General features: G+C 49.9%; 1 protein-coding gene across 4 annotated transcripts in view; it reads left to right on the top strand.

Moving 5' to 3' along the window:
• MACROD1 (mono-ADP ribosylhydrolase 1) overlaps positions 1-13,767 on the top strand; it is a 176,915-nt gene that overhangs the window by 128,957 nt on the left and 34,191 nt on the right. For 3 of the 4 annotated variants that reach the window (XM_067544022.1, XM_067544019.1, XM_067544020.1), the window contains one exon: positions 3,244-3,273. The exons of the other annotated variant lie outside the window; for it this stretch is intronic. In XM_067544022.1, the coding sequence (XP_067400123.1) occupies positions 3,244-3,273 (30 nt within the window). The remainder of the gene's footprint in view (positions 1-3,243; positions 3,274-13,767) is intronic. 4 annotated transcript variants of the gene reach the window in all.

Raw genomic sequence — 13,767 nt, 5'->3', positions numbered from 1 at the left:
TGTTTCTACACAGATCCCTTGCCTGGTGTTGGGATGCAGCCACCTCTGGGGTGGAAAGTCATTTAACAGGATTATATAACAATTTAAGACAGGAAGTGAAGAATCTAGTATAGTTGTGCCAGGTGCTGCACAGGCCCTGGTCAGGATCAGGATCCCCATTGTGCCAGGAGTAACACAGATACGTGCTAGGGGACAATCCCGCTGACTTAGACAAAAGAGCCTCCACTTCACACCTTGCAGCACGGCCCTGCCCACCGCTGCGCTGGGGCACTGGAGCCAGCACTGCCTGCCAGAGGAAAGCCCTTCCTACTGAGCCCCCCACCCTGCAGCGCGGCGCCCTTGAGTGCCGCGTTGGGGAACTGGGGTCAGCATAGAGGGGGAGAGCGCCCCCTGCTGAGTCACTCAGAACACTTCATCTACCCCAAAACATTTCCAAAATGCTCCTCCTTCTCCAAACAGCTGCTTGTTGCTGGGGAGGAAAGGGGGGCAGGTAAAATTAGCCTCTATCTGGCTGACCTCCATGCCATAAATATAATCAGAGGATTCGATCGTTCCCACCATAGAAAGCCTGATGCAGATGGGGGACCTTGCCCTGTAGCAGCCCTCCCCTGCCTTCCCTTGGATTGGGTGCAGAGAGGGAACCAGAACTCCAGAGCTCTATACAGGGTGGTCCCCAGGCATCCAAGCGTGGCGGGGATGGGCGCTGCCGTTTGCCTCCCGCCGGCTCCCTGGGGAAAGAGTGACCGCCTCAGTTCATTACTAGCATCAGAGCTGGGGTGATGTGGGAGCTGATAGATTCATTGGGGGGTTTTTTTATTTACAAGAAACGATCGTTTTATTTAACCTGACACGATCCCTTTATGTAACTCAACACATGGAGCAGGGAACAGGAAGGGAGACACTTGAACAATGGCTCTGGGAAGCTGCGCAACCGTTTGTTGACTAGATTCTGAAGTGCCCCCTCTCCCCTGGTCGACAAAGGGGGGTACAATAAAAGCCAACCCCCGTAACAGCATCCAGAACACAGGTGTTAATGGGGTATAGGCTTGAAAGTGAGTCCACCGTATGGAGGAGAGTTTGGGTTTGAAAGTTTTAAAAAGTGTCTTGCCCTCCACACACATTGCTGAATGAGAGCACCCCAGAGCAGTCTGGCCATTTAGGACCCTCCCTGTCTGCAGGACACATCTGCATAAAGGAACACTTCAGACACCTGTTCCCATCAACCTGTCCATTTTTTAAAATTATTTAAAGGTTTTTCCGGGACAGCACAATTACAAATAGATTAATTGTTGGCGGGCAGATTGGCCATTTCTGACATTAGGGGCAGACTCAGCTGGGAGCCGGGCTCCCTGGACGTCTGACAGAGGGGTCAAGGTGCTGGCACCTTGGACAGCCGGCCCGTTCTCCGTCAGCAGTCTGAGTCAGTGTCAGCCAGCAGCTGATACCACCCAGGATGGTGGAAATTAGGAGGAACTGGATTGCACTCCGTTCTGTTCACACCAGTGGGAATCAGGAGTAACCTCTCTGCACTCCGTTCTGCTCACACCAGTGGGAATCAGAAGAAACCTCTCTGCACTCAGTTCTGCTCACACCGGTGAGAATCAGGTGTCACTCCATCTGGTTTGATTGTGCTCAGACTGGAGCAAATCAGGAGGAACTCTGGGGAAAGAAGTGCAGTTACACCCTGGATAGATGAATGGAGAACAAGAACCTTACATTAGTGATGGGGGTCAGAAAACTGAGACGAAACCCTAATGGATGAGTTTGAGTGGAATGTGGGGCGTTGACCCAGAGGTGACTGCATCTCAGTACAGGCGAGGGATCCCTATGTAAACAGCCCCCTGACTCCACCCCAGAGGTGGCTGCATCCCAGTGCTGGATTTGTTATGGTTGAGCTATGTTTGTAAAGCTCATCGGAGCCCAGGCCTCATTAGCAGGGATGAGCTTTATCCATTAAAACTAGCCCCTCTCTGGCTGGGGTTGGAGACAGATACATTTCCGCTCCTCATTCATGCCCTGGCAATTTTGCTGATGGTTTAGCACCTGTTACTGGGGAGTTACCTTGGCAACAGGAGCATCACATCAGACTCCTGTCACCTTGGAAACCCCCCCTCTCATATTGAAAGCCTGTCTGGCTCCTGCAGTCAAGCCCAGAGCCCCATCGTGCCATGGCTGTAGCCAGGGTACCCAGAGAATGTCTGTAACAGGTGGGGGAGGGTAGTGGGGTCTAGTGGTTAGAGCAGGGGGGCACTAAGTTTCAGGACTCCTGGATTCTATCCTCAGCTCCGGGAGAGGAACAGGATCTAGTAGGTTAGAGCTGGAGGGGCTGGGAGTCCGGACTCCTGGGTTCTATCCCCAGCCCTTCCCCTAACTTAGAAAAGTCATCTCCGCTGCTCTGTGCCTCACTTTCCCCTTCCGTCAGTGGGGGAACCACTGACCTGCCTCCTTTGATTGGGATCTGTGCCATGCTGTGAGACCCCCCAATGGAAGGGACATGGGGACATGGAAAGAGTATCATATGGCTGTTATCACAGCCTGATCCATATGCATGTCCCCTGCCCTGTGCCTTGGAAGAAGAAAGGGTTCCCTGGGGGGACAATTATCCTGAGTGCCCTGGAGCTGCGAAGGGGCATCCTTCCTCACTGCCGGCCCACAGTCCTCCCTATCCTTATAGAAACCCGTAAACAGAGAGCTCCTGTAATGCAAAGTGGCCCCAGCGCAGGGATCAGCCAATCTGCCAAGCACTAAGTGCCCGTAATTAATTGGTTCTTGTTTGTAAACCATCTTGGAAATCTGAAGCACTCTGCGGTCCTGACCCCGCACCACACCGCAAGCCAGGCAGAGAACCCAGGCGTCCTGGCTCTCAGCCCCATACAGCCAGGAATAGAACCCAAGAGTCTGAATTCCCAGGCCACTCCACTCGCTAATCCACTAGACCCCACTCCTTTCCAAGAGCCAGGGAGAGAACCCAGGAGTCCTGACTCCCAGCTCTCCATCTTCTCTAACCCACTAGACCCCCCTCCTCTCCCAGAGCTGGGGAGAGAACCCAGGAGTCCAGACTCCTATCCCCTCTCTCTCTTTCATTGGCTTCAAGACATTCCTTCCCTCCCCCTCCCCCCCTTACAAGGGGCCTGTCACAGCCATGTGCTTAGAAATCTCCATGCCATGCCTAGGGCTGTGTGTGATAACGTCTCTCTAGCCAGTGTCCTTTTAATAACTTGGGCTCTCTCTGTCTCTTTGCAGCTAACAGCTCCTTGCTTGGAGGCGGCGGCGGTGAGTGTGAAATTTAAACCTTTTTGCTGGAGTTTTTTTGTTGGGAGGAACAAAACAATCAATATTGAATTTATTTGAATTACTGACTTTCTCCCTCGTGCATGTCAAAGTATGCAGCAAGAGAGGTTGACAGTGACAGCCTGTGGGGCTTCGCTGAGACTCCACATTCCTCGGTTCCATTCCTGACTGTGGGCAAATCCCTTCTCTGCTCCGTGCCTCAGTTTCCCCTTTTTGCCTTTTGTTTGTTTACATAATGAGCTCTTCGGGACAGGGACGGTCTTGCTGTGGGCTGCTCTGCACACAGTCTTTGTCTTTATCCCGATCTAGTTATAGCAGCATGACTCATAGATTGGATGCAGTTTTGCAGGTATAAAAGTGCCTTAAACAGAGTAGTGTTTCCTAGTGGCTAGAGTCTTGGAGACCCTGACCTCCTGGCTAAAGCACTTGGAGATCTGCTGATGGAAGTGCCATAGAAGAGCTAGGGATTATTATTATACTACTACAGCTTGGTCCCCTTCCCTTATGGGAACAGCTAGGTTGGTGTAAAGCACATTTATCCTGGTATAACCGGGTCCACACTAGGGGGATCCCATATGCCTCTTTACCTAGACTGGCATAGTTAAAGCCAAGCCCAGAGCCTGAGCTGGGGTGTGTATGGGGATGGATGGATGGATTCCCCTTCTGAACTTCACCACTCGTATCCATTGGAGGTAGGACAAGAAATAATGGGGTTAATCTCAGTAAGGGAGATTCAGGTCAGATATTAGGAAAAAATTTCTGACTCGAAGGCTAGTTAAGATCTGGAACAGGCTTCCAGGGGAGGCTGTGTACACCCTGTCGTTGGAGGGTTTAAGGACAGGCTGGACAAACACCTGTCAGGGACAGTCGAGGTTTATTGGCCCTGCCTCAGTGCAGGAGCTGGAGTAGATGGCCTCTCAAGGTCCCTTCAGCCCGACATTGCTAGGGGCACATGAAAGTGGCATAAAGAAAGAAGACACTCTTAGAAGATCATCCCTTCACACACACCCCCCACACACCGTGCAACCTGCCCAGACCCAGGGCTCCACCAAGGCCACCTAGCCTTCCCCGGGTTTCCGTAGGCCGCACTCAGACTTGACTTTGACATGGTGCCTGGAGGATCCGTCTCTGCCAGGACATGTGGCCGGGGTTGTGCTTTAATAGGGACGGCTCGGCCATTCATGCAGAGTTCGCACAGAGGGGCTAGGGTCGGTTACGCACACATGCACACACAAACACCCGGCCTGTCTATTTCTCTCTCTCTCAAACACACCTGCACAGAGCCTGTCTGTCTCTCCTACGCACACCGTGTGTTACATGCCCTGTCACTTCACTCGATTTTCACAGGGATGCTTCACCCAATGCTGAGATGCAGCTGCCTCTGGGGGGAAACAGAGGGGCTGTTTAACAGGATAGAGCAACACTGCACAACAGCTGAGCACAGAAAGAGAATCGTTTTGTATCCAACTGAACATAGTGGTGGGAATTCGAGGGGGGAGGATTGAATTTGTCTACAACGCTAACAGTAACTCTGCGAGTGCTCTCAATGACCTCCTGCCCCATTTCCTGCAGCACAGCAGCCCCTAATGTGGGGGCAGCAGGGCAGGACTAACGGTGAGGGTCTTTGCCCCCTCAGCATCCCCTACTCCGCGGCACAGCACCTTCTAGTTCTGGGGCATTGAGTCAGCGCTCCCCTCTGAGCTGCCACCCGCTCACTCCTAGCGCCATGCTCGGCCTTACTGAGCCCTCACACCGCTGGGCCATCAAGACTAGTACTGATTCCAAGTTGAGAGCGCCCCCTACTGAGTTCTAACCACTCACCTGCACGTCCCTGGGTCGCCCAGCCAAGCCGTGTCCCTACAAGCAGCAGTTTCACAAGGTGGTGGCGCCCACAGCCTGAACCATGGAATGGAATTAAGGGGAAATTAATGATCCAGGAAAACATACAACTCCCCTGAGCCCTGCCCGCTCCCGGGCCTCGTCATTCCCAGCCGTAATGGCTCCCTTATTTATCCCTGACCTGAGAGATTCTGTTTTATTTCTACTTTTAAAAGTTCTGGAGTTGTCACTCGATGATAAACCGTGCCGGGCGGGATTTATCCGCCACCCCATTAACACGTGACCTCTCCCCTTGCAAATATCGCCCAGTAGCGGATATAGCACTCAGCCTCCTACCATGGCAGCAGGATGCGCGCGGGGGGCGGGGGGGGAGTGGGGAGGGGGTTGGGCCCTCCAGATTGACAAGGTTTGCAGAGTGGAAGAGGGAGCTCGGCAACCTGAATGGGGCTGTACCTGCGTCCAGAAAATGAACAACACCGTGTGCACTGGGGAGTGTTCCCAGGACATGTAATGTGAACCCAAATCACTGGGGGTAGTGCATCTATCTGTCTGTTTAGCTCCATGCACCTTTATCTTTCTATCACTATACACATTCCTATCTAGCTGTCTGTCTGTCCATCACAGTACCTTAGCACTGTACCTCTGGGTATGAAACAAGGGTTAATTTAAATTCCTAGCTGTATCCCTGCATTTCAGTGGTACCTGGCTCTTCTCTTTTTAATTCTGATCCTAAAATGATGGGCAGTGTTGCTGTGTGGCTTTTATATGATTGCTGCGCCTCACTCCAGAGGTGGCTGCATCTCAACACAAGGTGAGAGATCCCTATATAAACAGCCTCCGTGCCTCACCGCAGAAGTGACTGCATTTCAGTGGTGTGGTCACTCTGATGAGAACCTAAATGAGAATCAGTCCCTTTAAAGACTGTAAAGACTTTCCATATTCATTTGGAAATAAGGTTTTATAGAAACATAGGCTCACTGGGGGTGGATTCCAATCCCATTTACACAGGTGTTAATCTTGGTGCCTCCAGATTTAAATCAGAGCACATGAGATTGTTGTGATGCTTAAAAGAGTTCAGCACTGACATTAAATGTAGATTAAGGGTAAAATTTTCAAAAGTACTTACATGATTTAGGAGCCTCTATCTCATTTTCAAATGTGACTTGTGTTGATTTCCAGCGAGTATTAAGGTACCTAACTCCCATTGCAATCAATGAGAGTTAGGCACCTAAATACTTTCGAGGAGCTGGGTCGAAATGCCTAAGCCACTTTTGAAAATGGGACTTAGAGACTTTTGAAAATTTGACCCTAAGTGACTTGTCCAAGGAGTGTATGGTAGAGCTAGGAATAGAACCCAGGTGGCTTGAGCCCCGGTCCCATCCCTCCCACCCCTCAGACTATCCAGCTTCACAGCTTGTCGCTCCCTTGCACTGAATAAGCAATAGGCAGAAGTATTCAATTCGAGGGAATTTTTTTAAACCCTAATCAGCAAAATAGCAAAAGAAAAAAAATCAATTTCTATATCTCTCCGAAAGGATGCACGTATATCTCCCAATAAATGAGAAGTGACAGGGCTTGCTTAGACACATGGCGAGATTTATGCAAGCAAGATGGGCTCTCTGACAACTCGGAAGGACTCCTGCCACCACCCAGAGCTAAATATAACTCTTATAAATTCCCCTGTCGGGACACATCTGTATATGTGTGTGTGTGTGTGTGTGTGTGAGCAAGTAACACCTGGAAATGCAATCAATCTGTGTGTTAAACACAGGCCAGGATATTAAAAAAGATCCAGAGGGATTTAGGTTCTTTGGGTAAAAAGTTTGAAAGCATCTAAGTGATTTAGGAGCCGATGTCTTTTTTTTCATAAAGTGACACGGGCACATGGGAGTAGAGCTGTTGGGGAATTTTTGACAAAACGTTTTTGGCAAAAACCGCCCATGTGCTGAAACCATTCACAGTCCAGGAAAATTTGTCATGATTTTGATTTTCATCCCAATTTGGGGCAAGGTAAATTTTTGAACTCTCAAAATCTTCAGTGAGTGGGAAAACTGTTTTCTGCCCTGTTCTTCTTCAGAGCTGAATTCATGCACTTCAGAGCCATTGGAAATTAACTGGACTTATGGTTCTAAGTCACTTTTGAAAATAGGATTTAAGCCCCCAAGTCATTTATATGCTTTTGAAAATGGCACCCTCAGGCATGCAGGGGCTGGATTTACAAAGGTATTTAATGGTTTTAAGAAGCAGATAGGCACCTAGTGCAATTTTCAAAAGCACCGAGGTGCTAAGTCTTATTTTAATCACCGAGAGTTAGTGCCTACCCAGCCAAATGTTGGGAAGTCTTTGGAAGAATCTAGTTGTATTGATATGGATGCCTAAACAGGAGAACGCTCCATGGGAAATCCAGGTCCAACTGGGGATGTGATGCCCTTGAAAATCTGGGCCTGTTTTTGTTGTGCCTCAGTTTCCCCATCTGCAAAAAGGGGATAAAAGGCTATTTGTCTATTTAAATTATTAGTTCTTTAGAGCAGGAACTGTCTCTTGCTGTGTGTCTGTGCATAGAATCATAGAAGATTAGGGTTGGAAGGGGCCTCAGGAGATCATCCAGTGCAACCCCCTGCTCAAAGCAGAGCCAACCCCAACTAAATCATCCCAGCCAGGGCTTTGCAGCATGGCCCTGATCTCAGTCAGATCTGTGCAGTGCCCGGCACAGCGGGTGGGGAGCCCTGATCTCAGTCAGATCTGTGCAGCACCAGGCACTACGAGGGCCTTGATCTCCCTTAGAACTTTGAAACACCATCACAGTACTGCTAACATGGGCACAGCCAGATTTGGCCCCTTCCTTTCCATGCGGCACTGAGAACACAGGAGCCCTCTCCCCATGTCATTCTGTTGTTCTGTTCATTAGTCCACTCTCATGGGAGATTTATGGGGATTTTTTGTAAAATAGCCGAGTTCTGAGGTGCTGCGTTTTAACACCATGCTCAGATTTATGGCACTTAGTGGCGTGTGAGTGCATTAGAGGAAGGGCCATGCCCCGCCCCCCCTCCTCTCTCTTTAATTTGATTGCAAAACAACTTTTAAGGGTGGAAAATCAAATCCAAGCAAAGGCACTTAATTGTTCTTCTGACAAGGACATTTCGGGGTGGAGCACACTGCCCTTGGAATTTGGGGCAAAACCCTGTAGGGAAAACGCTCCAATATTAGTTCATAGATCAGCATCGCTCCACTGGAATCATTGGGCAAGGTCCCTGGCAGGTGTAAATCTGTCATCCCTCCATTGGAATCACTGGGACCAGATTCCCAGCTAGTGTAAATCAGCATTGCTCCACTGGGGCCACAGGCACTGAATCCGCAGCTACTGGGAATTGGCATTGTTCCGCCAGAGTCAATGGAACAACACTGATCTACACCAGTGAGGATCTGGCCCTTTTCTTTCACTGGAAAGGTCCCTGGGGGCATTTTACCCCATAACTGCAGGGTTTCCTGCAGCTAGTGCTGGCTGCTGTTGCAGATGGGATCCCGGGCTAGATGGTCCCTGGGCTGATCCAGCATGACAATTCAATAGGGGATTTGGTCCAGCCCCAGCAGCTTACAAAGTCCTAGCACAGAATAGACGTCAACATGTGCCATGGATCTATCAGGCCCATCCAGAGCAGGATTAAGCAAAGCTGGGTCCCGTCTCAGTCCAGCCTCCATCGGCACAGCCCCCGGCTGGGCATTAGGGGAGAAACTGTGGAGCTGAAAGGAGGTGACATGACAAAGGAGCAAGCAGAGGCCGTGGGGCAGGAGCCAGCAAATGGCTGAATCTTGTGCGGACCAGCGCTTCTGTTGAAAACCAAACAATAGGACCACATTGTGTCCCTGATTCCACACTCACACACAGCCCTCGCCTTCCCCCGCCACAGGCAGCAGGCAGCCCTGTCACTTGAAAGAAAGAAAGCAAGAAAGAAAGAAAGTCATTTTTAACTCTTTGTCCCAGGCTCTATATAGTTCCATTTGGCTCAAATGTTTGCATTGCTTGATCTTCATGATACAAACAGACAAACACACACCACGGACATCTGCGCACACAGATCTAGACTTACCCACTGAAACAGAGTCACAGACACACACCTCTAAACACACACAGATACAACTGCACAGACAAACATCTAGACACACATTGACACCCATACAAATACAGCGTGATAGACATACACAGCGGTCACATACACATTCAGACCCACACACATACATGCAGACTCACACACATGGAGCACACATGCACACACACATCTGGACACACAATATACACACACAGAGACAGGCCACATATACTCAGCTTCCATCCACACACACATCTCCCAGTGGGGGCTCATTGATAGTTGTCCCCCTCAGGGGAGGGGACAGATGGATGCAGCTGCAGGAGGTACGCCTGGGTTCTGGACCTGAGCGCCAGGCAGCATGGTGATGCTGTCCACAGCGAGCAGGAGGGCTGGAGGGGCAGGGAGGAATTATATACACCATTATAGGAATTATATATTCCATCCACACACATCACACCTTGTATGCACACACACCCTCTCCGCATACACACAGCCACGCACATTAAGCACAGACGTACACAGCATAACATCTCTTGCACTCCTGCCCCTGCCCCCCAACCAGTTTGCTGCTACACAGACCACCCACAGCCTGCTGAGTTGCTGAGCCCACGTGTCTGCCAAGTTGCTTTCTAATCCTCCCTACAAGGCCCATGTCTCTGTTTCAGAGTGTGTGTGTGTGTGCACGTGCAGGGAGGAGCTTTTCTCAGGCCTGATTTTAAAGTGCATTTTATTTTCCTCCTGTCACTGGGACTGGGAATTATCTATCTACCTATCCATCCTGCCCCCCATCTCTATGGTATCTAGGTGCCTTCTGTGTAAGATGGATAGCAATTAGCAGAGTCCCTAGTAGCTTTCATGGCTCCTTCTCCTTTTCTAGGTCAAAACTCAGATTCATAGACTATAAGGCCGGAAGGGCCTGTTAGATCATCCGGAATGTCACCCCGTCCCCCTCCACTGAACCCAGTCTGGGGTTTGGCTACAGACTCAGCATCTTCCAGAAAGGCAGCCAGGTGGGATCTGAAGACCTCAGTGTTGGAGTTTGGGGAGTCAGTGTGAGGTTGAGAGCAGAAGGGGTGTCCATGTTTGGGGTTTATTGGTACCAAGGAGGTTGATGACGGTGGTGTACGTGTCATCCCTATGTTGGGAAGGCCTTTTCAAAGAGAGGATCCAGCAGCATTCCCTCTAAACACTGGATTCTCCTCATCTCCTCCAGGAGTATATCCCTTACTTGGATCCCCCAGTGCTCCCATGCTGAACGGCCCAGCGATCATGCATTGTGATTCCTGAGCTCTCGGGTGGGGACCAGACCTGTCCTGCAGCTCTGACCACTGATAGCGCTTTCCAACCATAAATCTCAAAGCACTTCATTCACAAAGCAGCATTATCCCCTCTTTACAGATGGGGAAACTGAGGCACAGGGAGGGGAATTGACTTGTCTAAAGTCACCCAGCAGTGCCAGGAGTTGAAGCTGAGTCTCAGGCCATTGTCCTGTCCACTAAGCCAAGCTGCCCCATTGCCCAGAGCTCCTTAGAGGGCATCTTTCCCCCTTTCAACTTCAACTTCACATGTGGCTAATTGAGAATTCCTGCTCCATTGCTTCCCCTATGGGCTTTGGGAGAGAGACTCTGCAAGGAAAATCCTTCCATTCCTCCACTCCAAATATAGACTCTCAGCTTCAGAGGAACATTGGACATACATGGCATCCTTCCCCCACAGATGATCCCAGAGAATCAGCGGTGGGAGGGACAGAGTTAAAATTACTTAGTTTCCCATCTCCCTGCTTAGAGCTGAGTCACTGCCATTTTGGTTTTTAGGGAGAAAAGATCAATTGTTCCAAAGATCCATTCAGCACAGGCTGTCCCATGGCCCTGATAAGAGAAACTGCCCATGGGATGGAAGGATCTTTCTGATCCTCTATTAGAGAAGCCCTGAAGCATGAGAGTTTATTTGTCTTCTAAAAGCCTTACTGCAGCTCTGCATTTAGACAATGACTCTAATTTCATCCCATGCTTCAGGCCTTTAGCTGGTTGCCCACAAGTGTCAGGGAGGGAATTTTTCCCCTGAAGCACAGCTGGCCAGCTCTCTTCTGGGTTATTTTGCTTTGGTTTTTTCACCTGCCTCGGGAGCATCAGGAATCTGCCACAGCTGGAGAAGGGACAGTGGGTGGGGTGGGCCACGCTCTGATATGGTCCAGAGAATTCTCTCTCTCTAGCTGCCTGGCTGGCGGGTCTTGCCCAGTAAGTCAGGGTCCACTTGATTGCCAGATTTGGGTTCAGGAATTTCCCCCAGGTCAGATTGGCAGGGACTTTAGAGGTCTTCACCTTCCTCTGCATCATGGGGCGCAGGTCGCCTGCTGGGATCACCTGGGTACGGCTCATCTCAGCAATTCCCTGCCATTGCAGGGGCCTCAGACATTGGTGGCCCCTTGGATTCTATTGATCTGAGCCTGGGGCTCACAACAGGTTAGTCTCCTGAGGGCTGAAATGCTTTGGTCTAACTTAAGTCTCTGGGCTAAGTGCAGGGGGAACTGGGTGACAATCTCCAGCCTGTGCCGTGCAGGGGGTCAGACTAGATGACCTAATGGCCTCCTCTAGCCTTGAACGCTATGAAATCTCTGCTTACCCCTGTATAAATAAGGCCCAGTCCTGTCTGCAACCCCTGCTAAAGGCTGGCTCCTTGTGGTGAGCAGATCCGCAGACTTTGTGGAGAAATGAAAAGGCAGCGTTGTGATTATTTCACATTTATATTGTGGTAAGGCAGAGAGGTTTCTGAGCTGGGGCACTGGAGACACAGGGGAGAGTACCCCTACTGAGCCCCCCATCTTGCTCCCTGCAGCCCAGAGCTCCCTCCCCCCCCCCCACTAAGCTTCCACCTGAGCAGCAAACTACCCTGCTTGAGCTCCCGGACCACAGCCCAGCTGGTCGGTACCGAAGGGGCTACCCGCTGCCAGCCTTGCCTCAGGCCCTGTTGGCCATTGCTAGCAGCCAGTACAGAGTTCAGGAGTGCAGCGCTCTCCGCGGTTGGCAATCCAGCTGTAAAATGCTTTTGTCCTAGGTCAATAAAAGGGCTGGGGGAGGTAGAAGAAAAGCCCTTTTTGTCTTTTGTGTGGGGAAGAAATAGAGTCAGGGGCTTTAAATCAGGAATTAAATCAACAAATACCTCTCCCTCCCACCCCCCCAGCGTCTCTCTTGTTTATTAGGCCTGACATGTTTACTCTGTGATAAGAAACAGCGCTTTCACCAAGAGATTTGTGTTCTATTTTTCAATTACCACTCGTCTCTCTCTGCCACTTTTGCACTAAAGGGATAATAAATGTATCGGAGCATTTCAATTATTCATCTAAATCACGGACGCGCCGGGGCCGCTGCCTGCGCGCTTAGTGACAGATTAATTCAAGGCTGCTACTGGATGGTTTTTTTATTCACCCCCCTCTCCATCTTAGGGCCCGCTAAAAGTCTCCTCCCATCTGCAATCACACTATAAAACCAGCGCCACTGTCCTTACAAAGCAACCGTTGAGCTCAGGGGACAAAGCAGACTAGTCTAGTGGCGTGGTCAGCGAGCTGGGGAATAGGGCACTTTTATTTTATTTCTGGTTCCTGGATACATCCCATCCCTGGAAGTGTAAATGAACTCTGCACATTTTACATGTTCTGAGACCCTGGCCCAAATTTCAACAATGCCACTGCCTCTCTCCCATCAAAACCCATGAGGCAGTCCTCCAAAAGTCACAAGACTGGCTTCAAAAATCATGAGTTTCTAAACAGTAATAAATGTCATTCTAATTTCACCCATGGATTCCGAACTCTTGGGAGGTCACATCCTCCTCAAGGCTTTCTATAGAACCAGCAGAGTTAGAACTTTGCTCTTTTTGGTTCTGTGTCTGTACAGCACCTAGCACCAGGGGATCCTGGTCCGTGTCTGGAGCTCCTGGGCACTACTGCCATTGTTATTGCTACCCCTTTGGCCAACTTGTTTGCCAGTATCCAGGGACTTGCCGGAGGAGAAATCGATGATGTGAGTTGAGTACATTCTTCTGTACAGTCCTGTTTATTTAAAAAGAATGAGCACACACTCCTCTTTCCCTGAGCGCAGTAGAAACAAACAGCAGCAGGCAGTTTCTTTGCTGGGAGCAGAGTAAGCTGGGAAACTGATTTTCTCTTCTGCAATAAAATAATTTTTGAGTTTTGGGAAAAAATGTCACCCCAAAAGCCAAAAATTTGAACTAAAGTCCCACAATATTTTGTTTTGGAAACATTGAAACGTGGCGAAACTTGTTTGAGGCCATGTTTACTGTCTGGCCGCTACAGCGGCACAGCTGCAACTATATCACTGAAGTGCTGTAGTGCAGACATTTCCAAAAGTGACGGAACGGGTTTTTCTGTTGATGTAGGTACTCCACCTCACTGCGTGGTGGTGGCTAGCCACCTCTAAATGGAGGGTTAGGTTAGTTTAACTACAGTGCTCAGGGGGTGTGAATTTTTCACAGTAGCTATGTCGACCTAACTTTTAAGTGTAGACTAGATCTAATTCTCCTTATATGAGTTCTT

The sequence above is a fragment of the Emydura macquarii genome, unplaced genomic scaffold (assembly GCF_026122565.2).
Source record: "Emydura macquarii macquarii isolate MOO-44397 ecotype Brisbane River unplaced genomic scaffold, CSIRO-AGI_Emac_v2 contig_968, whole genome shotgun sequence".
Classification (NCBI taxonomy): domain Eukaryota; kingdom Metazoa; phylum Chordata; order Testudines; family Chelidae; genus Emydura; species Emydura macquarii.
The sequence above is the reverse complement of the archived record's forward strand: the minus strand, read 5'-3'. Positions and strand labels throughout refer to the sequence as shown.